The following is a 27,045-nucleotide window of genomic DNA, read 5'->3' as shown; positions in this document are numbered from 1 at the left end:
CATCAGTGCCTGCGTCAGTAAACCTGTGACCACTGAATAACATTACTATGTACAAACTGGTGGCGTGGCCCTTGAAAAGGTGAACAGATCCCACGTTAACCCCCACAAGCTTTTCCATATCACAGCTCCAGATTTAAGAGGAGCTGCTGTCCAACAGTCACCCGTGATGCACTCTGCTAATGCTAACTAGCGCAGTGTGACTGTTAGTGTAGTTGTAAATATCTGCTTGGTTGGCCTGGCGCCTTGGGCAGCCCAGCTAAAGACAGGCACTTACATCACCTCCATCGTCACCGAAGCAAAAGGGATATGTAACAGCCAATGTTGTCTCAGGGGTGAGCCAACTATACAGTATGAAGAAATATTTATTACAGAGCATAGATAGGCAGTTCTTCTACAGCAATTTACTCACTTCTTTGACTGTTCAGGATTACATAGGCAAATCACAGCTTCAATTAGGATTACAGCCTATACAAAGTACAAATCCGCTTCTAACATGGTTTCAAGAGATGCAGTGCAGCCATGCAAACTGAATCTGGACCCAGAAGGTCACCCATGCATACAAGCAAGCATCATGCATGGTTGTACATTAATGTCTATTAGATTAAACGGCATCAAGGGTGCTCAACAAGCCAGGAAAATTAAATGTTTTCAGATATAACTTCTATGCTATGTGTGTTTTCTCTTTTCTCACCACCAAATTACACCACCTCTCTATTTCTAGCCATTTATCTTGTGAAAAGAGAAGGCCAGGTCACTTTCAGCAAGGCTTAAAAGGGCCAAACTTTTGTGAGAGTCTGAGAGCACAGAAAGGATGTCACACAATACCGCCTAGAAGGATTCTAACACAAAAGGGGGCGACGGCTGCAAATAAAACATTCAAACCAACTTTTGTGGGAGGTGAACCCCCGAGAAAGAGGATTAGGTTCCAGGGGAATGTCTCCAAAATTGAGTTCTTGGAAGCTTTTTCTCTTGACGATTGCTGAATTATAGACAGAGCCAAAAACATTGCATTAACCTGAGTCACTCTCTTACCACTTTGTTACAAAGCTAAATCATAGATCTTGAACTTGTTCACATCTTCTAAAAAGTGAAAGGTCTCAGTGTGCACACTATCAAAGCCTTCTAAATGAATAACCTTCAAATCACAAATAACAAGACATTCTGCAATCAGAGGCTATTTAAAGCAGCAAAATCACAAACATGAGAAACACCAGACGACTTAAGAAATGCCTCAAAGCTAAAAAAGAATGAAACAAAACAAAACACGTAATGAATCAGAACCTAATTTAAACTACTAGGATCCAATATTCACTCAGTCACTGTCTGACTTCTACCAATGAGAAGCAGCTCACTCTCATCAGACAGACTGCTGTAGGGCCTATAATGTTTGCCTCACATGGTCTACTCTGGGTTCACTCGGGCAGATAAGCACATGTGGTCAGGGCTCCTAAAATACATTCCCCAGAAAAAAGGAGTGACTGGTAGCCTGATACATGGCATAAATATTTAGAGGAACAATGGCTTACTTACTGTGCCCTGTAAATAGGTTCACAAGGAAAAAGGTTCTAGGAAGAGAAGCTACTTTTTGCAGTCATCAATTCATAATAAGTATGTTTCTGACAAAATGTGCTAAAACAAAAATGCACAACACAAAATGTGTATCTGTGCAACCTGCACATGCCTCTGTATAGTCCAAGTTATTCACTCTAAGCAAATTCCTAAACAAGTAAGTAAAGAAGCCAGTGATGCCAAACATCATATTAAGGTGTTTAGGGGAGTAACTGAAGATCACTGTGGTCGTTTCCTGATTGAAGGTAGGATTTGTCATGGGTCATAGGTCAAAAAGCCAAGAAGTCACAAAAACAGGGAGCAGCTTGCCTGCTTGCCTTGGCCTGTCTGAGACAGGGGGCCTGTGCAGTGTAGATTGCTTAGCTGCAGGCAATTTAGAAAGCGATCCTGCTACAAGAAGCATTTGACCTCTATGGCCGTTAACGAAAGCGGTGCGAGGTTTTAGCAAATGTTTGCCCTGAGAACTGGTAAAAGGTAAAACACATTGTGTTTCCAAATAGTCAGTCTTGGTTTTGTCTGTTAGACTCAGATTAGTTTGTAAGACAGTTTCAATCATCAACCCAAGCAAACTATATGGTGACCTGATTACAGCGCTACATAAATCAGAACAGCAGTTGAACAGCACAGACATCACCCAAGGCCAATACAGCAATAAAACATCACAGTCACTTAAAATAAATAATGTCATAAATACGCATGCCAGAGTTTTTGAAAAACAAAGGTGAAAAATCGAAAGAGTTTTTTAAAGTGTACAATGGCAGTAAGAGGTCAGGACCAAAAAACACGGGTGTATCAGTAATCTTTTATCACGATGTGTAAATGCTGCACCTCCACATTCTCATTAGAAACTTTGTTCCTTAGTTCTTGTTTCTCTTCCCAACATCTCTAAAATCATTACTGTGAGGGGATACAACATACAAAAGAGATCTTAGTAAAGAAAGTGAGAAAAAAAGTTGGCTTAATACAAAGAAATGCCCATGCAGCAAGAAAAGTCTTGAGACAAAAGTCAAATATCAGGACAATCCATAACTGTCAAGACTTTTATTGTAAACCAAAAATGTCAGCCTCCTGTTGATGGCATAGGCAATATTCATTTTTCCAGGGATAATCTCATCCAGTAATAAGACAATAAATCCCCGGAATTTCAATGTCCCAATCCTGGCAATGGTTAAACTCTAAAAAGTCATTTAATTTATTTTAAAAAAAATGTCATATCACTCTCTAAATATGCAAATTCATCTCGACTTGCCTGCGAGCCATTCCCATTTTTGCTCTTCCTCTCCAGACCAACTTGCTACATGAATGGAGACGCAGCCTTGCTCCACTCTGTGGATGTGTTTGCTTTGTTAAGTTGAGGAACTTGGAGAGGATGCTGATTTTGTGGGTCATGGGAGCAAAAGGCCACAGAACATATTATCAACAATGGAGCTGTTAAAACACAAAAAACTGGGGGTTTTTTTGCCTAAGTTGACCAGTCAGTCCTGAACACCAGGACCTTTTTTGTAATTGTTTTTAACAAAAACTATAACCGAAATCTTATTAGCCTACTGCTCAAGTTAACCAGTTTTATACATATAAAACAACTAACAAACCACTTTGCTTTTAATGTATGTTTGGGGTCAGTTTTCATGCTAAAAAATTTAATTGTTATCAATCAGATGTTTTCCAGATGGCATTGCATGGTGGTTCAAAATATTTCCATCAGTTCTGATAAGATCCCAACACCCAAATGCAGATCCAAAACATGACAGGGCTTGGGTTTTACGCTCACTCTTGTACCTCTCACACTCACGATGATTTGAATCAAATTCAAATCAAATTTGGATTCATCAGGCCTGTTGCCATTGTTTTACAGTCTAGTTCTTCTGTAATTTGACATACCTTTTCTCCCTGTTTCCCTGTGGCTTCTTGACAGCCACAATCCATCTACTGTAGATAGTAGATTATAAATTGTGTGTTTTTGTGACACACAATTTATACAGTAACAAAAGGAAATACAATACAATTTAAAATCGTCTCTTTGCTAAGTTATCTGCTATGTGTAGACACAACACTGGTTCATCCCTTGAGTTAGGTGCCTTTTTTATGGTTGAATGATTCATAGATCACCGATAGGCAGTTTAACAAACAAACAAAACACATTCTTTTGAAAAGAGTCAGGAACAATGACCGAATTTATAATGAGTGGAAAAGATTTCAAAGAAAACCTTTGAGAGCCCATCAGAAGGCCTGAAACACTATTGCTAAAAAAATAATAATTAAAAAATTGCAACACAGGTAAGAAAAATATAAATAAATGAGGGGAAGCTCAAAACTTTTGCACATTGCTGTATGTATAGATGTGAGTCCTCTGTATGCGGGATATTGAATATAGCCTCCCCCCTCATGCAATGAATCAACACCACAGGAATCTTTGACTTGACTCTGTTATCAAACAGCTAATAACGAGTTCTTTTGGATTGTTACATGTAAAAAAAAAAGCCTTGCTGTCCGAATCTTTGTTTCTGAGACTGTTATTAGTACAATAAATGAAAATGCCCAGTTATGCCCTGACTGCTTCTTGTAGTGATGACACATGTTCCAGCCAAATAAAAAATCTAGACAAGTTAGCAAAAATAAAAACTTTAAATTTTAGTCCAACTGACAAAGTATCCAACAGAACCACACTGCCATTAAAGCCAAGGCAGCAGGATACTGGTGTAATTTATCATAGCAACCGTTCAGGTCACTTTATATCAGTTTAGTCTAGCTTCAAACTTGGCAAGCCATGCTTCAAACAGTCGTCTTTGAAAGAGACAGACCGGAAGCAGCTCTGTCAAAAGAGTCCCCCTCTTTGAACCTCATTATTCTAACATAAACATCAAGTGTGCCTTTATCTAATATCTCTCCTAAGAGCTGCACAGCCACCTGCGTTGCTCTTGAAAGAAACCACAGTACCCTTTCAGCTCAGTCTAGCCCACATATTTCACTGTATACACAATTGATCCTATGGATTTAAAAAGAATCTACAAAGCTATTAAAGTTTTACACAGAACACTCAAAGAACACGGCAGCTTAGAGCACTTTTCTGGATGATGCACAGGCTTATGTTTGTTTGGTGGAAAAAAGCCATGAAACACAGCAATAGGGTAAATAAAGCACACCCCAAACATCACATATACGAATGTAAGTAACCTGGTCAGGTAATTGATTTGGTATTCTAGAGCAAGGGTGTTAAACATAAGGCCCAGGGACCAGAATCGGCCCAGCCAACTGGACATCTTTGGAAAATATAAAGGACATTTTGGACTTTTAACTGCATTTTCATACATTTTACAGCTCGTCCTACTGATGAAGCCCTCCCCCACAGTCTTTCATACTACAAAAAAGTAATGAAGTAAACGAAAAGTTCTTGTTTATTTCACTATCTACAATAGTAATGTAAGTTTTGGGGGTTTTTTGTTGTTGTTTTTTACAATGTATCCACAGTCAAATAAAGAAACAAATAAATAAATACTATATTTTTGTGAATTAACCAAAATTTTTCTGCTTTATATTTACAGTCTGCACAACGACCTACCAAAACTTTTTTCTGTAATTTTACACATTTATTTTTGAACAATTTAAGCCCAAAGAGTCGTGCTGACAGATTTCTTTCATTAAATAGAGCAGCATTTCTTTATCATGTCGTAAAACTTAAGCGTGCTGTTGAAGTTGCACTTCTTATACTGAGATATCAGGGATTAATGTGCAGCTGAACGTCTTTACACTGTCAGAAAGAGGGTTTTTTACGGTGGCCCTGAGAGGCCAAACGGACTGCAACTTAAGAAAAAAAACAGCAATAAGAAAAACGCTGCAAAAGCACACAAGATACAACGGAAATAGGAAAAACGACAACGGAAATAGGAAAAACAAAAACAGAAATAGGAAAAAACTGATTTCCAAAAGCACAAGGGAAGTGTTTCTGGGGAGACAATAACCCGACGGACCAGTTGCAGGAACCAAAATATGCTAAGAATTGCGCTGGGAGACACTCAAAAGAAGTGGAGGATCTATCGGTTTTGTGAGTTAAGAAAAGATGAGAGGTAAGTGTGTTAGCCTAACTATTAGCCTAAAAATCCGTCATCAGTATTATATGAATCATGATAAAACACACCCACCATGTTTTGGGTTCCTGCAACTGGTCCGTTGGGTTATTGTCTCTCCAGAAACACTTCCCTTGTGCTTTTGGAAATCTGTTTTTTCCTATTTCTGTTTTCATTTTTGTCATTTTTCCTATTTCCATTGTGTTTTGTGTGCTTTTGCAGCATTTTTCTTATTGCTGTTTTTTTCTTAAGTTGCAGTCCGTTTGGCCTCTCAGGGCCACCATAGTTTTTACTGACCTGGCCCACTTAAGATCAAACTGAGCTGTAAAATGAGTTTGACAACCCTGTTCTATGCATCAAGGAGCTGCAAACATATGATCATATAATTAAATTACAAAAACAAAAATATCTTAACATGATCTGAGCACTAAACATTAGGATGCAAGGGCAGCAGGTGAGCATTTAGAGTCGTGGTGGAAAAAAAAAGAAAAACTGTAAGATAGGTGAAACGGGTGTGTTGTGTGTGCATATGTAGTTAAGATTGTGTTGTATTGAAGGGAGGCAGGGTTTTGTTTGGTTGAGTTACAGTCCGAGATCTAGCAACACTCTTCTAGAACCCTATAATGCAATAATACTGCTTTCCCTGCTCCTAAATAAACTGAGCATTACCACGTATTAAAGGCAGACATCTCTAAAAGCCCTGCATGTGTCCATCCTCTTGGAAGCTTGGACTATATTTAACCATGCAGGAGCTTTGCTCAGCTCAGTCTGTCTAAAAACAGAGACAGAAAAGCCCACACCCATTGTCTGACACAGTGCCCACTGGGAGCCAAAGATGCAACACGTGTGGAGGGGAGCACTTTTGCTCCTCTCTCTCATTTATTTTTTTGAAGTCTTCTCCAAAGCTAGTCAAAACCCTGATCACGTAAGAGGTCCACGCCTCCACCTAAACTTCTCCTATTCGATTTTACATTCTCCTGATCCCTAATCCATAGACAGCATTCCTCTCTTTCCTCACGGTGGATAATTGAGCGTGAGGTGCTGTTTTATGGGCCGTTAGCCAAACTCCTGCCAGAGACACACAGCTCAGGATGGAAGCATACTCTCCAGCTAAAGGGGCGTGAATCTGATTCCTGGCAAGACTCCAACTGCAGCACATTATTCACATGATTACTGCTAGCTGAGGTGATGAAGCTCACACTGAAAACATAATCATGTTACACCTTTGGAATACTTATGAAGGGAAAAAAGAGAAGTTTACAAAAAAGGATTTCTTGCCGGCATATTGAAAATAAATCAGCAGCAGCAAAAACAAAGCAAAGACCAATAACAAAAAGACAGAAAGTGGTACAAGAATATAACAGACTTCCCATTTCACACCAGCAAAGGTGCTCTGTCACCTCACACAAATGGAATAACTTATTTCACAGCCACAAAGCAATGGCAAAGGAAGACATAAATGTTCCTCTTCTCCCCTTGTAACATTCAGGTGCTATGTTTTACTGACACCACTGAGCTATCATTATTCACAGCTGGTATCAACCAGGAGACATCTGTTCTTGTGTAGTGTAAGTTATGATAATCTCACCTGTCCAAGGTCCAGGGTAACATGCACCTCATTGTAGACAGTCCCCCTGGAGAGAGGAGGGCTCTGCCACCACCGTTCAGTCCCGTCAATGGCATTGGTCACAGGGTGGGCTTTGTTTGGGTCAACGGAGTTGCAGTAGTCACAAAACTGACCCTAAAAGGTATCAGGTTGTTAGTATTCAGAAACAATTAGCAGACATGTTTAATAATGTTGGAGGTGCTTGCAAAAAACTTACCTGTACTGCCAAAAGTTTAAAACAACAACAACAACAACAACAACAACGACAAAAAACAAATAAATATGATATCTTTAATGTAGATTAATGAAATTCTTGACTTGAAAAAGCTTGGGAACGCTCTTATTAAACTGTACATTTTATAGTATTATAGGGCTGTAAAAGCCTTATTGCCCTGGGAGATCTCCTGAGGAAATAAGACCCCTGTTGAAAGGGCATTTCCTTTAGAAAATGTGGAACTCAACTACAATGGTGTAAAACTATTTCTGGCAGTTGTGCAACTTGGTCAGGGCGGGCAGTTAATTGTCACGGTTCCCGGAGGGGTTCCTGGTAGTACTCACAAATAGGAGCATTGGACTGGGCCATTAAAAAGGACGAGTGGATCGCTAGTTACAGGAGTTCCCACATTACAATGTAATCACCACGTCCCCATCCTTTTACGCATGCACGAACGCTTATTTCCTTACCTGTATATTTTGAGTAAGAAGTCCATTTGTAGGCCCTCCGACTAGTTTACAGTATAAATCATATCTCGGTATGCCAGCCTCATCCTGTCCGCAGGTTGCTGTAGCGGAGATCCCGGAGCCCTGTGCGAGGTTAAAGTATGGTGGATTCAAACTGAAACCTGTTAAGTCATTAAAAGTTTGTTGTCCGTCTGCGTCCCTGAAAAGCGTCAACCCAAGAATAAAAAATCCAAAGAGGAGATGAGCTCCTCTCATCCCTCTCGCCATGTTCCAAAATTACAGATCCGTGTTGCTGAGCGCAACCCGCAGCGTGCAGCGGGTCTTGTCATCTAAGGATCTCCATGAAATGCGCTAATGGGCTGCGAGTTACGCGTGGGGGCTCTCTTTTAGCGGGTTCACGCGTCTGTTAATCCCAAAACGACGCTTTTAAGTGGATCTTCTGCTGCTTGGAGGTGTAATCTATTTCCATCGCATGTCACCAAACTCAACGCAGACAGCACTGCGTGCTCTGAACCAGACGGTGCGGCACACTGGAGCTATCAGGTGTCAGGTCGATGGTCTGAGCTCGACGCTGGTCCGCTGAGTGGGGCCAAAGGTCTGCCGTCACAGCATTCACCAGAAGCTCATCTTTTGTCCTTTTTTTCGGTGTAAAACTTTTTTTAAAAGGATTTAACAGTGTAAAGTCACTGCGTGTGACCCTGTTGTGAGACTTCTAGGAGCTTTTAAACCAAAACATCTCCAAACACATGAAAGATTCAGACTTAAGCGTGGGGCGGTCCCAGCTGGTGGAGAATAGAGCTGCTGCAGGTGGAGCGCCGACAACCAGGGAATTAGTATACTATATTTTTTGTAGCAACCCTTAGCTAGCGTGAAGTGTGCTGACCACTAAATTTAATTTTCCACCAGTTAATGTTATTGTCTCGTTAAATAATGCGATGTCCAATCCAATATTTTGGATTCTGAAGTGTGGCATAAAAAGGGAAAAATTGAATTACGACTGATTATTGAATAATACGTCTGTTTATAGGAAAAAAAACTGTCTGTGAAAGCATTAAGCCTACACTCGGAACCTCATATCATGTTTTATTTGTATAGTTTTCGCGTTAATATAGAACAGCAGAATCTGGCGCGCTCTACACCTACAAAGTGCCACCTCCCCTCCCCAGGAGTTCACAATGACCGTATACAAACTTTAATACAGTATGACTCGAACGTTGTTGACTCTTGCACGGTGATCTTGGGGCGACCTCTAGTGGTGCATATATCACATGTCGCATCAGAGAAGGGGATTTTAGTGCGTATTCGCACATGCGAACGTCCAGATTTATGTGCCTTTTTTAACTACTGCAACCGAGTTGCATCTAAAACTCTCTCTATCTGACTTTTATTTACTTTCTTATATGTGTGACGCCACCCCTAAATTTTTTTCAGTGAAAGCAGACAATAAAATTCCGAACCAGCTTTTTCATGCTGCAGTGATTCAGCAACACGTATTGACTTTAACCAGCACAACAACAATTAAGTACAGTGACTCAGTGACAGGACGGGTGTCCCGCATCGTTCTCATTCTTTCTGACTGGCTGACTGGCAAGGCTACTTTGTTGGACGCGTGTGTCATAATGCTAAGGCGGTGATAAGCAAACAGGAACTTCTGGCATTGCCGAGTAAACGAAACAGAGTTTCGGGTGTTGAATCTGTTGTGCTTCTTTAATTCGTACGGGACTCCTCATGGAGCCAACAAATCTGCAGGTAGGTTAAAAAAACAACTTTAAGGCTGGAAAACGTCGTGTTTCTTACGTGTTTGCAACTTCTTCTCATACTGGAGGGAAATCACAGAGGGTGTTTCATGTTTGCAGTTTTGCAGGTTTCGTTTTGACACGGTTGACTTTGTTGATACTTTTTTTTTTTATCCGTGCTTTGTTTTCTAAGTTCTCTATTTGTGTGCCTCATTAGGTCACTTCCAGAGCTAACTGCATCACTGCCCGCAAAATAGGGTTGACATGAGCGCGGCAGTTCGTGAAAGAAGTAACGAGGTGTTTTAGTCAGGGTTAATTATAATCAGTGAACTAACTAGTTTTAATAATGTATTTTTCTACTGTTTGTTAAATCTGATGACGGCAGTAAATACCCTCACCGACCACTTCATTAGATAAATCTGCTCAATTGCTCGTATCAGCCAGTCACACGGCAGCAACCCAGTGCATATAGGGGCAGTGTTGTGCAAAAAAATGATAGCCTGTATTAAAACGGTCGTAAATGACGTGTTGGTTTATAATCTGTGATAAATGTCAAATCTGTCTCTCGTGAAGTCATTCTGAGCCACAACCAACATTTCTGTCAAGAGGTAGAAGCTGCAATCAGTTTATTGGCAAAGAGACTTTTATATATCTTTTATAAATAGTCTCACTGACACTAAAAAGTCATGTTTAAGAGTGAGCTGCTGAAGAGGGCAGCAGAGATGACAACAAATATAATGGTTCTGTAAAGACTCTTTTAGTCAGTGCTATTTTAAAATATATGATAACATATGTACAATAAAGCAGACCCATAAAGATACTTACAAAACAGGTCATTTCTTTATTTTATATATAACCACCTGATAAATCTTGTTAACTGCAGTCTACTTAACAATACAAGAAAATGCATAGCACATAAAAGCATCTGATATCACTTTTTGACACAGCAGTGTTCAAACTGGGCATCAGAATGAGGAAGAAACGTGATTTACGCAACTCTGAACATGGCATAGATGTTGGAGGCAGACTCGTTGGTCAGAGTATTTAGTGGGATTTACCACACAGGGGGAAAAAAACACCTTGTTGATGGTCAGACTGCTTTTCATAGATAGGACAGCAACAGTAATCCAAATAAGCACTTGTTACAGCCAAGGTACGCAGAAGAGCCTCTCTGAACACACAAGACATGTCCAACCTTGAAGCAAATGGGCTACACCAGCAGAAGACAACACCAGGTTCTACCCCTGTCAGCTAAGAACAGGGAAACTGAGACTAATTCTCATGTGTTCACCATAACTGGACAAAAGAAGATTGGAAAAATGTTTCCCGGTCTGAGTATCCGTATCCTCTGCCATTCAGGTGGTAGGGTCAGAATTTGGTATAAATAAAATGAAAGTATGGATCTGTCCTTCCTTGTATCAACAGTTCTAGCTGGTAATGGTGATATATTGGTGTGTGATATATTTCTACAACACTTTGTATCAACTGAGCATCATTTAAGCTCCAGCATTGCTGCTGACCATGTCGATCCCTTTATGTCCACAGAATAATGCACTTTGTCACAAAGCTTAGATCGTTTCAAACTGGTTTCTTGAACATGACAATGACTTCTCTGTACTTAAATGGCCTGCACAGTCACCAGACCTTAATCCAGTAGTGCACCTTTAGTGTAGGGTGGAATGGCCAATTTGAATCATAAATGTACTGCTGACAAATCTGCAGTAACTGTGTAACACAATCCCGTTATTATGAACCAAAGTCTCAGAGGAATGTTTCCAGCACCTTGTTGAATCTGTGCCATGAAGAATAAGAACAGCTATGGAGGCAAAAGGAGGTCCAACCCTTTACTAGCAAGGTGTACTTAATAAAGTGTCCATTGAGTGTATATTGCTTTTCATAATACATGAATGGGTAGCTAGAGGTGGATGGCACACAATAGCCTCTGCTAATTTTCCACATAGTTTTACATTGTAAGGTTCAGTCTGTTCACACAGATGAAAGACAGTACAGTCACATTTTATTTATGAGGTTTCTTTTAGAGATTGGCAGATAACAGCAACAGTCTTGACTGATTTTCACTGGCAGTTTTGAACAGGAAACACAAAATTGAAAAGACTTCTATAAATTCAAGAAACATTTCCAGCTACAGAATGATAATAATGCATGGATGTTCATTCCAATAGAAAATTCAGACCAAGGTTATGAAGGGAGCTCTCAGGGTGTCTATCTGCAGTGTGAACCTGATGGTTCATTACTTCATAAATGGTTAATGCCCAGCACAGGTTATGAGAACACACTGACAAATTACAGTTTCTCAGTTAGTCAGAAGAGAATGCATGCATATTGATTACCAAATTTATTATAAGATGGGTAAATACAGGTAGGTCATCTTTAATAGCCATGAACTTTTTTGGATTTTCACATTTAAAAGTATCAGAATTTAATTATATTTTCCTTTCCCTTTACTCAGCTTTGGAACGGCCCAATTTATGCACTAGCTCAAAGCCTCAATGTTTTTATTATTGTTAGTGTTCCTTCATAATCCATGTTTCTGACTTCAGATAGTGAAACATTAGGATACTTCATAGAACACTTTGGTGTTATGACCTTTTAAGGTTCATAAATGAACTATGCTGGTGGATTTAATAGAAACACAAGGTCTGAACTATTGATCCATGTCCTGTCATTTCAGAAAGCTATTGCCGTAGCACAGAAGGCCTCAGAGGAGGACGAGGCTGGAAACTATGAGGAGGCCATCCGCTCTTACCAACATGCTGTCAAGTACTTTCTCCACATTCTGAAACGTGCGTCACCATTGTGACTAATATCACGCAGCTAATATCACCCTACTGTTATCTGAAAGTATACGCCGTCCCTTCACTCTGAAGGCGGCTGCACTATTGGACATCAGTGAAGGAATACACTCAGCTCTTGGCTGAATTTGGCTGAAACATAAACAGCTACATAGTTTTAGGCCAACACATTTTTTAGTTGTGATGTGTGATGAGAAAATCTTTGTGTGTTTGCTGAAACCATTGTTTCATTGTTGTTTTCTTCTTTCAGGTGAACCTCAAGGTAAAGATGGCAACCAGAAGATAAGAGATAAATGTAAACAGTACTTGGACAGAGCGGAAGAACTACAGGAGTACCTAGTGAATAAAGAGGTCATTACAGATATGACAGTACAAAATATTCCCTTTACAAATGGATCATGAAAAAATTAGTGGGGTGGGGCAGTGTGAGAGTCCTGCCTATCACTTCAAAACTTCAAGGGACATTTATTTGTTGTAAAAAAATAAAAAATAATAATATAAAGAGGACAAACCACACACACACACCACATGACAGCAACACAAAATTTATAGAAACATGAAAAAGTTCATCCAAACCCAGTCTTCACTTTATAGTCTTAAAATACAAGGAGTGGAGGAAGTTAAGTCAGGAAGAGTCAAATACCTTGGGTCAGCCATTCAAAGCAACAAACAGTGCTCAAGAGAGGTAAAGAAGAGAGTGCAGGCAGGGTGAAGAGGGTGGAGATTAGAGTGATTTGTAAGACAAGGATAGCAATAACAGCAACAGAGAAGGTTTACAGAGAAATATAAAAACTGCTATGATGTATGTTTGGAAGTGTTGTCATCGACAAAAAGGCAGGAGGCTGAGCTGAAAATGTTACAATTTTCATTGGGAGTGACCATAATGGAGAGAATTACGGGGCTGAAATAGTTAGGACAAGCGCAGTTTTTTGTTTTAGGAAAAAAAAGGCAGCATTGAATGGTGGCAGTTACTGAACTGCATCTATGACCTGTGTTTACGATGACTGTGTCGAGGCTACGTCTTGACGTCATTACATTTCGTGCACGCGAGTATCGCCTTTTCAATGCGGAAGTATCTTTCTCGGCTCTGAGAAGGGAGCGTTCAGAGATACGAAAACACAAAAAGAAGTCAGCTTGAAACCTCGTTTGCGTGTTTACAGTCTACGCGTGTAGCTGATTTCTTAAGTAGAGTGTTTAAAAAATATTTTACTCGCGTGGTGTTACGCTCGCTTTGATTACTGGTCAAGTGATCCGCCGTTATGGCTGCCAACAACAATTTACAGGTAAGTTGGGGGACCAACCCTAGAGGAGGCTAAAAAATAGCTTAAAAAAAACGCCATAAAAGTTGTTTAAACGTTGAAATAAATTGGCTACAGTGTACTAGGTGCTAGTAAGAAACACTTCGGGGCTAGTTTTTAAGGTTTGCGCTTGGTTTCAACCTTTCCATCGGTGTTAAAAAACACAACATTAGTAACATTAGCTGCTAATTAGCATACTTGGCTAGCTTATCCAACAAGAAGCCAGTGTTGTAGTAAGTAAGATACTGACCACTCAAACCTGATACTATGGTCAATGTGTATTATAAAGATTCAGTTTGGGGGGTTTTTTTTCGTTTCTGTTTTGTTTTTTTCAGCTGAATTGTGCCGGAAGCCTCATAATATTAGTGAGTTGCTAACAACTGGATTACAAGATACCTAATCAGCTTAACGTTGCTAGCTACTTTTAAATGGCTTCAGAAAAGATATCAAATATAAAGAGCAAAATGGGATATTCTGGGTTGTTCTCTGAACATGTAAATTCTGCTGAAGTTGCTCTTTATAGATAAACTCACAAAAAGGAAGTGAAAGAAAGCTTTGACTGTGTGTGTGCGCGCGGCGTCACCTCACTGCACAGGTGAAGCTTTACAGTAGATTACGACCACTGTGTATATTTACTAACGTGAGCTTTAGGGGACATTAAGTAGATTGTTTTAATATTATTATCATTATTTTCTTACTCAGTTAAAGTTCCAACTTCATGTGCTGGTACTTGTCCTTTAATTGTCTTGATGTTTATTTTGATTACCTATATGTGTCTCATAATCCAAAGACATGACTTGTAGGTTGTCTGTTCTTTATTCTTTTGAACAGCTGCAAGTTTCAACTGAACTGACATTGTCCTTTGTTATTTTAGAAAGCCATCGATCTTGCCAGCAAGGCGGCTCAGGAGGATAAAGCCCAGAACTACGAGGAGGCTTTACGCCTATACCAGGCTGCTGTTCAGTACTTCCTTCATGTGGTGAAATGTGAGGCATGAGACAGCACAATGGCACATGTGTGATAATGACAGAAATCATAGTTTGATAATAGTCACTGATACCTGTACGTTTTTGTGGGTCAGATGACAGATGACTTCATGTGACTTGAAAAAACCGTGGGCCGTTTTGTACACTTTGATAGTAAGAATAATGATAATAGTTGTATAATTTTAAAAGTACTGAAAGAAGGGTTTCGTTTTAAAGCAAAAAGGTTGTACAATAATTTTTGTCGATTTGTTTTGTTTTGTAATGTATATTGTGTGCGCGCGTGTGTGTGTGTGTGTGTGTGTGCTGATTTCTGACAGATGAAGCCCAGGGTGACAAAGCAAAACAGAGCATCCGGGCAAAATGTGCAGAATACTTGGACAGAGCAGAAAAACTGAAAGAGTATCTCAAGAAGAAAGATAAGGCCCCTGCTAAGCCTGTCAAAGAGTCGCAATCTGATGACAAAGGGTGTGTTACAGGGCGGGGCAGTAGAGCAAATCAGCTCATGTGATGCTGTTAATGTCATATGATTGGAAAATCAAGATAAAATATGCTTTTGTCTCCAGAAATGAAAGTGACGAGGGTGATGATCCAGAGAAAAAGAAGTTCCAAAATCAACTCTCAGGTTTGTAACATTTCTTAAATCTTTATATTAATATAAATCAATATAAAGACCACTGAAACCTGATGGCTTCAACCTTCTGGTGTTGCATGCTTCTATGTTAAACCACTCTGTATAGTATGTATATTTTTGCATGTTTATTAGTTTAAATATAAGGCTTGTCAGTAATGTACTGTTTATCGTTTCCCAGGTGCAATTGTTATGGAGAAACCAAATGTTAAATGGAATGATGTTGCTGGTTTAGAAGGAGCCAAGGAGGCGCTGAAAGAAGCCGTTATACTTCCAATCAAATTCCCCCACCTTTTCACAGGTAAATCTCTGTGAATAAGAAACCCACTTCACTGTGTGGTTCTTAAATGATAGAAGAAATATTTGTGTGTCAGAGTGTAGTAAGTGATGTTGTGGTCATACTAATTTAGATTAAATTACCTTTTTGCTTGACTGACAGGAAAGCGAACTCCATGGAGGGGCATCTTGCTCTTTGGCCCTCCAGGTACTGGAAAGTCTTACCTGGCTAAAGCAGTCGCCACAGAGGCAAACAACTCAACCTTCTTCTCAATCTCCTCATCGGACCTCGTCTCAAAGTGGCTGGGAGAAAGTGAAAAGTGAGCAGCAATTCACAGAAGCACAAATTAACCATATGATTTTACTTTCTATCATATAATGTGCAATATTGGAATATAATATACAAAACTATTCTGCAGCCAGCTCTGGGTGCCATTTCATTTCCTTAAAAGCTTTCCTTTTGCTTCCCAGGTTGGTGAAAAACCTTTTCAGCCTCGCAAGAGAGCATAAACCTTCTATCATCTTTATTGATGAGATTGACTCGCTGTGCGGGTCCAGAAGTGAGAATGAGAGTGAAGCTGCTCGCCGAATTAAGACAGAGTTTCTGGTTCAGATGCAAGGTAAGGGTGATTACTAATTATGTATAAATAATAGGAGAAATGAATGTGGGGTTTTTTCAGTAATGAAATATTTGTGCCAGTAAAGTGACTTTTCTATTTCAGTATCTTTCTGTATTTTAAAATTTTACTGACACCATGATGGGATAACCAAATGTATGTAAATTGTTGTTATAATCAGGTGAATGACTATAAGGTACTTATAAGCATTCAAAATATTTAGGTTACTGAACACTGAACTTAAAAATGAAATAAAATCATACCCCATACATCCCTCTTTTATAGCTTAAAATAAATAATAAAGCTAAGTTACCTTTTAGGTAAGAGTAATTACTAAGAAATATTAGAGTTCCCATTTAATCCTGGATGGCTGCATAAAGCGTGTTCACAGAAATATGAACAGTGTAATTCAATCTGGTCTAATTTAGAAGTCATTTAGTACAAATTTTCCATAATCTGCTTTGAATCTGGACTTAAACTCCAGCTAGTTTGATCCAGCTGCACAGATGTTATGTCTCTAACCTATGAAGTATCTAAACATCCACTTCTTTGCTCTTTGGCTGGCCTGTAATAGAAATCTTATGTGATTGCAGATTTTTAGTAGGAGGTGTTTGACAGTAAGAGAAGCTCATATTTAATTTGCACTGATTGTGTTTTTGTACAGGAGTTGGAAATGACAATGAAGGCATCCTGGTTCTCGGTGCAACAAACATTCCGTGGACTCTAGACTCAGCCATCAGAAGGAGGTAATCATTATTAGTCATTTATAGTTGCTGTTCTGCTGTCATTCGCCTGTGTGCTCACTGAGGTCAAATAAAACCATCACAGATTTGAGAAGAGAATCTATATCCCACTCCCTGAAGAGCACGCCCGCGCCTTCATGTTCAAGCTCCATCTGGGCTCCACCCCCAACAGTCTCAACGAATCTGACTTTAACACTCTGGGCAAGAAGACAGACGGATACTCAGGAGCAGATATCAGCATTATTGTCAGAGACGCTCTAATGCAGCCTGTTCGAAAGGTCCAGTCAGCAACCCACTTCAAACGGGTATGCCTTTCAAAATGTCTGTTTAATTCTAAACTGTAGCATGCTGTGAATGTTGTAATTAAATATTTAATTTCAATAAGGTACGAGGTCCATCAAGAGATGACCCCAAAGTCACTATAGATGACCTCCTGACTCCTTGCTCACCGGGTGATCCAAACGCAATTGAAATGACATGGATGGAAGTCCCTGGGGAGAAGCTGTTAGAACCTGTGGTATCCATGGTAGGAATATTAAAACCCTAAATTTTTGCACACATTTCCGCATTGGAACATGTGCAAATCTTTATTTTTTCTTTTCCTTTTTCCCACCCTGTTTTCAGGCTGATATGTTGAGGTCTCAGTCCAACACGAAGCCAACAGTTAACGAACAAGACCTGGAGAAACTGAAAAAGTTCACAGAGGACTTTGGACAGGAAGGCTAGGTTGGGTGATTGAGCCAAACCAAGCGAAACCAAAGCAAAGGAATTGTAATTGTGTGTCTTTACTGTTCTTGTCCCTTTCCCCCTCCTCACTCTTTCCTTCTCATCCTAACCATTCACATGACCGCGAGGGTTAGTCAACTGGGTGAGATTACTATATTGTTTTGCCAGTCTGATAACCACACTAAGGGTGCAAGACTCGGTTTTATTTGTTAGTCACTATTTTCCAAAGAAGATTAAAGATTTCCCACCTACATCTGACTTGACTAAAGAATCAACACAACTCTGGAAGATAATTTAACTTGTTCATTGAAGTTTTCGATGAGCAAAATACTCATGCAAATTAGAGAAACTAACTGCAGTTATTCTAAGTAAGATTGAAAACAAAATCATTTATTTTACGGAAAGACTTTCTCTTGTACACCTCAGAAGAAAAGGACTTAGTCTCTATTTTTTTAAATAAGAAACAAGCATTTTATAGGCTATGTGGTACTTTGAGGAACATGTGTATGAGTTCAAAGAATATTTTGTGGCATTGTTGGTGTCATTGGCTCCCAGTGGTGGATACAATTTAGAGAAAAAGATACTCAGGACGAGCAGTTCATTAGCCTCTGTGACAGTTTTGGATTGTTTATCCATTTTCAATACAAATTATGATTGTGTTTATTCATTTGAAATAAACATGGCTTTTAGGGTGGATCACTATTGGTGCCAGACCAGCATTACTTTCATTTATCAAGAACTTGTTAGCTTTGAATTGCTTTGTCTCACAGCTTGTTTCTTTTGTTTGGTTTTTTTTTGTTTGTTTAGGTTTTTTTTTGGTTTTTTTTTAATACCTGTTGTACATATTTTTTATTTCTGTCCACAGGATTCACTAATTATCTGTAATAGCAGCCGAAAAACTAAGCCTTATATTATGACAGCTTTAGCACCTCACAGCTAATAAGCCACGTGAAATGTTGAAGCCTCACACTGATGGCTCAGATGGAGAAATCTTGTGTACTTGACAACATAGAATGCATTTACAACCATGAACTTTAAATAGCCATAAGTGGCAGTGTGCACCGTGTGCCTTCTACAAAAGTTGCAAGGGCCTTTTTTGTTCCAACTGAATGGTTATTTCTATTGGTTTATTTCTAAATTTCTTAGTCCTACTGCTAATGTATCAAATGAATTGTCACTACAACTAAGAAATGTATATTACTTGTACATTTCGTGTAAGTTCTTTTAGAGACTATATACAACCTTAGTCTGTTTCCCTGCAAACTGTCTTTTGATGGGGAATATCTTCATTTTACTGTAAATGTATAAATATATATATAGCCAACTCTCAAGCCTTTTCTTTGTGAAGAGGTTATCAGTGCATATGATTTTCTGTTTTTCATTTCCACAGTGTAAATAAAAGGTAAAGCAACAAAGAGAAGCTGTTTACTTTTTTCCTGTAATGAATCAACTGTGCTGTTGCCAGTAATTTAAGGTAGAAATGTAGTTTTAAAAAAGTCAGTCAGCCTACCCGATGAATGTAAAGCTGCGTGTGTCAAAAAAACTGCAAGTTCATTTGGGTGTGTAGCTATTGCTGAAACGGATACGAATAAAAGTGGTGGTGCGTTGCATTATGGGAATTGCAGTTCAAGCCCGATGAGCCAACGTTACAGGTTCCAGAGAGCAAGTGCATGCTTTAGAACTACAAGTACCACGTAGCACAGTTCGGCGTCCGCTAACATTTCGATTTGTTTTGGTTCATGTAGACTGCGCTTTGTCACGGGGGAGCCGAGATTCACCGCTGCACTCTAACCTGGTTGTCACACGTCTGTGACCTGCTACCGAGCTCTGGGGAAAAAAAAAAAAACTCCTCCTCCGGGGTTTGCATTTCGCCGCCCCCCTCTTTCAGCACCGCCGCCTACCTCGTAGCTCTCTTATCGGACCCCCAGAAGCTGGCCTGCTAGTTAGCAAACAAGCTAACGATTGCCAGATTTCACCCATGTCCTCTGAAGAAGGGTTCAGCTCAGCGATAACAGATTGGCTTTTTATCAATTCCTGGTGGCTCCTTCTTCCGTTCATCATGCTGCTTGTTGTCGCTGCCTTCATCGTTGCTTTTGTGTTGCTGTTATATATGATATCGCCCCTCATTAGTCCCAAGCCTCTGAAATTGAACGGGGCCCACGTCGTGGTAAGTGTTACGGTTTAGCTGGCTGGTAACGGTCGCTAACGGCTACTCATAACTGCAGTTTTAAGTTAGCCTAGCTGAGTTTAAGGTTAGCCATAGCTTTATATTTACGTTAGGTGGCGTATTCGCACTTAGCCTAAGGACAACAAGAAGTCGTAACTCTCTTTTTCATCGTTTATTTTAATAGTAGCTGAGTTTATTGCGAAAGTCAGGTGTCTGTCGTGACACGCCCACATATGAGCTAAGGAATATTGCTTTAATTAATGCTTCAATCTTACTTCACAACCTGTTTTATACTTGGATAAAGTATAATCCACTGAAATAAAACCAGTGCACTAACCACTAACTTCAGGTAATTCAGCTTGGTTAATGATAAACTTCGCAGGCAGGCCACTAAAGGTAAATATTGTTTGCTTTACCTTGATGTACCTAGTAAACTCTCAGAGACAACATTGTGGGGTTAGGATAATTTTATTATGCACTAATGCTAAAACAGTAGGGAAAATGACATTTTAAACGATTAACTTTATTAAAGCTGCATTACCTTTTGAGAAACATAATTAACATTTCCAGGTTAACCTGTGCCCCAGTCTGAGTTGCATTATCATTTACCCTATGTTTGACCTTTGATTTAGGTGACAGGAGGCTCCAGTGGGATTGGGAAATGCATTGCTATTGAGTGCTACAAGCAAGGAGCGTTCATCACTTTGGTGGCGCGAGACGAGGTAAGCACAAACATTTAGCAGATCCTACCTTGGAGTGTAGCCTCGTCAACAGGCTGTTTGTTGTCTGAGCGCATCTGATGTCACATAGTCAAACTCTAAAGGTGAACTTGTTCCATGTCACTCACGTGCAAAAGTGCACGTGAGTTGACCCGCATAGAAGCATTATTACATGTTTTCATTTAGTTGTGGAGTTCATGACATTCATAATGATATTTGCAAGCTTTTGTGTGTATAACAGTAAACATGCATTTTATTTTTCCTGTAGGAGAAGTTGCTTCAGGCAAAGAAGGAAGTGGAGAAATTTGCCATCAATGACAAGCAGGTATGGGTTCAGTATGTATTTCAATAAAAGATGCCTTTTATTAAAGAACTCATTAAAAAGTCTTCTACATGCATAATCTTTCCTGCACACATTTTCCAGATGAGTAGGCTTAGAGAAATGATCAAAGTAAAGATAAATCATTAAAAACGCCGCATATGTAGGTTGTGAAAAGTGATTGCATTTTGCATTATTAAAATCTTGGTTTCCTTATTTAGGTGGTGCTCTGCATCTCAGTTGATGTTTCCAGTGATTACAGTCAAGTGGAAAACGTGATAAAACAGGTAGTGTTACCCTCTAATGGAACATAGCTTTAATAATTAAGAAGTACAGCAGTGACTTTTTCCTGTCGTGCAGGCTCAAGAAAAGCTAGGTCCCGTTGATATGCTTGTGAACTGCGCTGGAACTTCAGTTTCTGGAAAGTTTGAGGAAGTGGAGGTAGATCGTTTTAAAGTAAGTACCTGCAGTCATTGGATTCTTTAAGTTCCAAGGACTTTAAGCTTCTCATAGTGGTGCTAAAAACTGTTTAGAAGTATACAGTTATTCATTGCTGATAATTACAACAGGGTGAAAGATCAGAATAATAAAGCTGTGTTGCAGGGGTGTGTTTTTTGTTTTGTTTTTTTTCCAAATTGAATCACACATGAGAATCGGTTTTTCCTTGATTATAATAGGCTTTTGGTTAGGTGAAACACATGTGGACTGTTCAGTGTATTTTTCCATTACTTCTGGGCATTTGCTAATCATAAATGTATTTTATGAATGAGCAAATTAAATCCTCCATAAATAAATGATTAAATAGATTTTTATAACCTGAGGGGGAAGGCCATTATATTCTTTGGGAAGCTTCACAATTCTTTCTTATATGAATGGAAAAACCTGCAGAGAATTTAATAGGTTTGATCGAGAGCATTAATTTCTTTAAAATTACTTAAAATTATTGGCTGTCGACATAATACATGTGCACCAAAGCAGGAATTGGGTCTTTTGAAATGAGTGTCATACATTATGTTCTTATTAGAAAAGGTTTGATTTGTGACTTGGTAAGAAATCGCATTACTGTCAGAATTTCTGAAGAAGTGGCTAAATTTATGGCCTTTGGCCTGCTGTGACTCAAGAGACTTTGAACTGCTCAGGTTTTAAAGTGACTGAAGCTGCCTACAATTATGTAATGTACCATGGACACTGGTTATAGTTTAATGTAGTATTAATGTAGCCTTCGTTTCCAGAAATTGATGGAAGTGAACTACCTGGGCAGCGTTTACCCAACACGAGCCGTCATAACCACCATGAAGGAGCGAAGAATGGGCCGCATCATGTTCGTTTCCTCCCAGGCGGGCCAGATTGGTCTGTTTGGTTACACTGCCTACTCCCCATCTAAGTTTGCCCTGCGAGGCCTTGCAGAGTCGCTGCAGATGGAGGTATGTGTTTTGCAAAAATGGCCTACAAACACGCTTGAAGCAATTCTTAGCATTCCTTAGCATAGAATATGAACGACATTGCACGACCAGAAGTAGGCAGGACTGAAGATAAACTTTTCTCAATTTCCTTCAACTGAAGTAACTACCAAAGAGAATGACATTTGATCTGAGAGTAAATGCATTAGAGGTTTACCTAAGCAGCCAGAGCCTGGAGTGTCCACAAGCACCCAGCCTTCATATGCAACAAGCATATGGTAAATGGCCTGTATTTGTACAGCGCTTTTACTAGTCCCTAAGGACCCCAAAGCGCTTTACACAACCAGTCATCCACCCATTCACACACACATTCACATACTTGCAGTGTGTCTGCAGCTTGAGTGAAGATGATGATAAGGGACATTTCACTAGAGTCAGTGCTGTAATGATTATACTTTTTCTACATATAGGTAGCATTCAGGCTAACTTTTATTGCTTGTCAAAGAGCTGTTGAAATGTTAACGTATGTAGTTAGTTGTCATGGTCTCAGTAGTGGAATTGCTAAGGCAGTTATTGCTCTGTTTTCCTTCTGCAGATAAAGCCCTACAATATCTACGTGACTGTGGCATACCCCCCTGACACTGACACTCCAGGACTGGCTGAGGAGAACAAGACAAAGGTATGCAACAGTACAGAGAAATACTTACTTTTCTTACTTCCTGTTTCTTTATGTAAATTTTCTTGGAGGTGTTTTCCCTTTATTTTCACATTTTAGACTGCTGCTTAAATGCTTGCGGTCTTACCCCCACCCCTCTCTCCCCCTCTCTCTCTTTCTCCGCTTTCCTCTCCCAGCCTCTGGAGACCAAGTTAATCTCTGAAACCTCTGGAGTTTGTCAACCAGACCAAGTGGCCAAAATCATTGTCCGGGACGCAGTGGTAAGAAGCTCGGATCACATTCAGCGCCCAGTTTAAAAATGAGATGTGTGCTCTGTATTTTGTTTTTTTCCTTTGGCAAATGTATCTGCTTGTTTTTCGTTCATCTCACAGCAGGGGAACTTCAACAGCTCTGTTGGTCCAGATGGTTACATGCTATCAGCGCTCACCTGTGGAATGTCACCCGTCACCTCCATCACAGAGGGTCTCCAGCAGGTACAGCCCTGTACATGATATGAAATTGCAGGAGGGAGTGCTCCTCAGCAGATCTGCAAATTTAAGCCTAACCTTTTATTTTGAAATTCCCGCACAGATCGTCACCATGGGATTGTTTCGGACCATCGCACTTTTTTACCTGGGGAGCTTTGACAGCATCGTGCGCCGCTGCATGATTCAAAGGGAGCAGTCAAAAGCGGCCAATAAGAGGGAGTAACAGCAGCCTTACCTTCACCTCACCCCGATGCACCCAACCCTCTACCCACTGCCCTCCCAGCCAGTCCCTTCCTCCAGCTGTACAAGTGCACAACCGTAGGTGGGGGTGGGGTTAAAAAACAAAAGGCCATGTCAGCATTTCTGATGTCAACTTTAGCAGATGGAATGGAAGAAAGTGGCAGATGTTTACGTGTCTACTCCACAGACTTGATAGCCATTTAGATGTATTTTTTCCCCTGGTGACTTCAGTTTAATGTGTCCACCTGCTTCTTTTTGTGGAAGCAGCCTTACTTTAGAGGAAAGAGGGGTGACTAAAAATCCCACATCCTGGTTTCCAGTATCTAGGCCTCCCTTCTTCAGTTTTTTTTTTTTTTTTTTTTTTGGTTCCCACAGAGAAGAAAAGCAACAGCTCGTCTAACCGGTTGTGCCAAATATGGCCTGAATTTTTTTTATTTTTTTCCCCACCAGAGGCTATAGCGAAAACAGAATAGTTGTTACTCTCTTTTTCGTCATGTTGTGCCGCATGTATCAGAGATTTCCATCTTTTAGAGAGTTTTTACAGTTTTCACTATATAAGCCCTTTCTTTCCCACCTTTTCCATACTTCAGGTCTTTGCAGGCAAAGATCCTTCCCCTTTTTTTCTCTCTCTCGCTCTTTTTTGACTGAATAACCTCTGTGTTTAAAAGCGGTCGTGACCCACAGTGTTTTGTTTATGCTGCGGGATATTTTTGTTTGTGTTTGTGTGTGAACTGAGGTCATACATTATACGACAGTACTCTTCCATGATATCAAAGGGCAGGAGAGAGCTTATGTTTGTCTTAAATTTTTTTAAATCTATAATTCATAAAATAATCTCCACATATTATCATTATTATTAATAATAGTGATAATATTCCAAAACGTTACGTGCAGCGCTGTCGCTGAAAACCGTGGGATGTGCAAGTGTGTTTGCTGTGACTGAGCCGACCACCTCCGGAAAGAGTAAAGCCATTCGAAGTTTTTGTCTCGGGAATAAAGACAGCAAAAACGTTTTCCTCGTCATTCCAGCTAAGTGAAGAAAGTAAAGCAGGTACTATGGGTTGAAGCCATGAAGTCGTAAGATTAGAGTGGGAGGGGATACACAAACAAATAAACCAGCACATAAATTTAAGTTTCACTCATGCACTTGTCAGTTTAATTTAAAAAAAAAAAAAACACTAATAAGTTGCTAAAGGAAGCATGAAGCGTATCATTTTTTACTTGCAGTTTTTTGTGTCAGTGCACATTCTCAGCCACCCCCAGTGAAGATGCATAATCTGTCAGGTTGGTGTAACTCAGAGATGGGCGGGACTCGCTGGTTCGAGTTGTGTCTCTGTACATCTAGTGAGGGCGCTGGTGAGTCGTCTTATATAATGGCCAAACTTTTGGAGGAGTAAGAGTGGAAGTGTTAGCCCTCATCTCTAGATGCTCTTTTTGTTGTTGTTGTTGTTGTTGTTGTTGTTGTTTTGTTTTTTACATGCACTGACGCTGTCGTGCACTGCTGGGACTTCAAAACTCTCTAGATTACAAAATATAGATTCCCTTCTGATTTCTGTCAAGTCTTAGTTACCATCTGACTTTCTTATTGTTTTGAATGCAAAAGGAAGAAGAAAATACAATGTTGACTCTCACAAGTCTTCCTTTGGTCCAGTCGGAGAGAATGTACTTTATAACAAAGCGATACAAATCAGAACATAGGAACATTATTTTTTAAATACACCAATATTTGAATGCCAAAATGTGTTAAGACAATTTCTTGAGATCGCAGCACATTTATTTGTGGTTTATTTTGATGTCGCTGCTCTTTTGATCTTAGTGTTAGTTTATAAAAGCTGGAGAGCAGCATGTGGCCCATTCTACAGCCTTAAGACGTGACTACTGATGAAGCGAACGCTATGAGAGAGTGGACCCGTCCGCAGAACAATGTGACTTCATACGTTAGTGGATGATTGGTTTACTGGTTTACCGGGTGATTTTTTTTTTTTTTTTTTTTTTTGTGACTTATTTGGTGTGAAATGCCAACTGTTTGGGGGGGGTTGGGTTTGTGTGTATGTGTGTGTTTGGTCAATTTCTAGTGTTTCTAAGACAAAAGAAGCCTTACTGAAATCCAAGACATGAAATTGAGAATGGATGACTCATGTTTGATGATGTTCTCATTTGATATTGGTTAAAGGCATACTGTCCCGCACTTGAGAGCTTTCCATAAATGTACATTTATTGCTTTAAGAAGGTTTTTCTTTTTTTTACCTTGAGGTAGCAACACATTGATGGATAGAACATGTAGCTCATGTAAAAGCAGTTTTGTTTTCACTAACACAACTTTAAGCTATGCAAATGAAGCCTCTGCTAACAATATGTTTAAACATACAGTAAAGATTTAAGTTCTGTAAGAGTCACGCTAGTTTCCCTCGTTTAATGGTGTCATTATCGGATGCTCAATGGATTTAAAAGTCTTGAACATGAAAGTCATACTGCACTCTTTGGTTTCACGCTTTTTTCTGTTTTCTTTGCTTTATACTCTTTCTGCCAAAAAAGCTTAACACCTTCACCTTGTGTGCCATTGAAAGAAAATGTGAGGAGTGGAACATTTCTTTGTCTTATTTTCTTACATGATAAACTAAATAAATACCTGTGAAGAAAACCTAAATCCTTTTACTCCTGGGTGTCGTTGTCTCTTCTTAAATTGCTTTAGACCTCTTTGACTGAACTTGCCTTAAGGGGGGGGGATTAAATTAATCTCAGCATGATCGTGGTTCAGAAGTTTTGACAGTGCAGGGTTTGTGTAGGACTGAGGATGTTAAGTATTCTGTTTGATAGAGGATGACATTTAATTTTTTCATAAGGGAACTTCCCAAAGCAGCAGCAGCTCTCGGGTTTGCAGAGTGCAGGACTTTAGATGCTTCGTTAGACCTGTTGGAGAATAAGTAGATGACAAATAGGGGAGATGCTTTAAAAAAGATGAGCAAAGTTTAAAGAAGACAGGGAAAATGTAGACTGGTGCATCAGTTTTGCACTTGCAAGGTTAAATCTGTGTCCACAAGGGGGTGGCTGGACTACATCAAAGCAATCCCTCGCCAGGGTGGTCCTCTGCCCCTAACCCTGTGATCTTTTAAGATTCCTGTCTTCGATCATAAAAAATATCTAAATCTTAAAAATATTCTTGTTTATATAATTTTCTGGGTAACGTGATCTGCCTTAAAACGAGGACGCAGTATGCAGTAATAATAATATGGCCTATAAATGGTTTGAGCGCAGTTCTTGGTGTGCACTTGGAGCAGCCAAAGGAAAGACTTTCCGCAGCTGACGTCAGGCAT

At 39.7% G+C, this 27,045-nt stretch overlaps 3 protein-coding genes across 6 annotated transcripts in view; 2 read left to right on the top strand and 1 right to left on the bottom strand.

Annotated features, from left to right (window-relative positions):
• LOC146367654 (laminin subunit alpha-3-like) overlaps positions 1–8,657 on the bottom strand; it is a 58,313-nt gene extending 49,656 nt beyond the window's left edge. For all 3 annotated transcript variants that reach the window (XM_084912094.1, XM_084912095.1, XM_084912096.1), the window contains exons 1-2: positions 7,924–8,657; positions 7,222–7,374 (exon numbers count right to left, since the gene is read on the bottom strand). In XM_084912094.1, coding sequence (XP_084768220.1) covers positions 7,222–7,374; positions 7,924–8,187 — 417 coding nt within the window. In that variant the 5' untranslated portion in view covers positions 8,188–8,657. The remainder of the gene's footprint in view (positions 1–7,221; positions 7,375–7,923) is intronic.
• An 882-nt stretch (positions 8,658–9,539) lies between these two features.
• Positions 9,540–19,325, top strand: vps4b (vacuolar protein sorting 4 homolog B). 2 transcript variants are annotated; one of them, XM_084912099.1, is made up of 13 exons: positions 9,540–9,669; positions 12,349–12,460; positions 12,720–12,820; positions 14,642–14,753; positions 15,071–15,218; positions 15,317–15,375; positions 15,563–15,682; positions 15,821–15,977; positions 16,129–16,277; positions 16,939–17,020; positions 17,103–17,322; positions 17,403–17,543; positions 17,642–19,325. In XM_084912099.1, exons 1-13 carry the CDS (start codon positions 9,649–9,651, stop codon positions 17,741–17,743), a joined length of 1,524 nt encoding a protein of 507 aa, XP_084768225.1. In that variant the 5' UTR covers positions 9,540–9,648; the 3' UTR covers positions 17,744–19,325. The 2 variants fall into 2 exon arrangements, with proteins under 2 accessions (XP_084768225.1, XP_084768226.1); XM_084912100.1 differs by lacking the exons at positions 9,540–9,669; positions 12,349–12,460; positions 12,720–12,820 and adding an exon at positions 13,505–13,752.
• Positions 19,326–19,449: 124 nt separating this feature from the next.
• On the top strand, positions 19,450–26,386 carry kdsr (3-ketodihydrosphingosine reductase). Its single transcript, XM_084912101.1, has 10 exons — positions 19,450–19,910; positions 20,543–20,632; positions 20,898–20,954; positions 21,170–21,235; positions 21,309–21,404; positions 22,181–22,372; positions 22,944–23,027; positions 23,201–23,284; positions 23,396–23,497; positions 23,595–26,386. Exons 1-10 carry the CDS (start codon positions 19,722–19,724, stop codon positions 23,712–23,714), a joined length of 1,080 nt encoding a protein of 359 aa, XP_084768227.1. The 5' UTR covers positions 19,450–19,721; the 3' UTR covers positions 23,715–26,386.
• Positions 26,387–27,045: the final 659 nt, after the last annotated feature.

The sequence above is a fragment of the Perissodus microlepis genome, chromosome 18, assembly GCF_051167445.1.
Source record: "Perissodus microlepis isolate ML-2025 ecotype Zambia chromosome 18, ASM5116744v1, whole genome shotgun sequence".
NCBI classification, from domain to species: Eukaryota; Metazoa; Chordata; class Actinopteri; order Cichliformes; family Cichlidae; genus Perissodus; species Perissodus microlepis.
The sequence above is the reverse complement of the archived record's forward strand: the minus strand, read 5'-3'. Positions and strand labels throughout refer to the sequence as shown.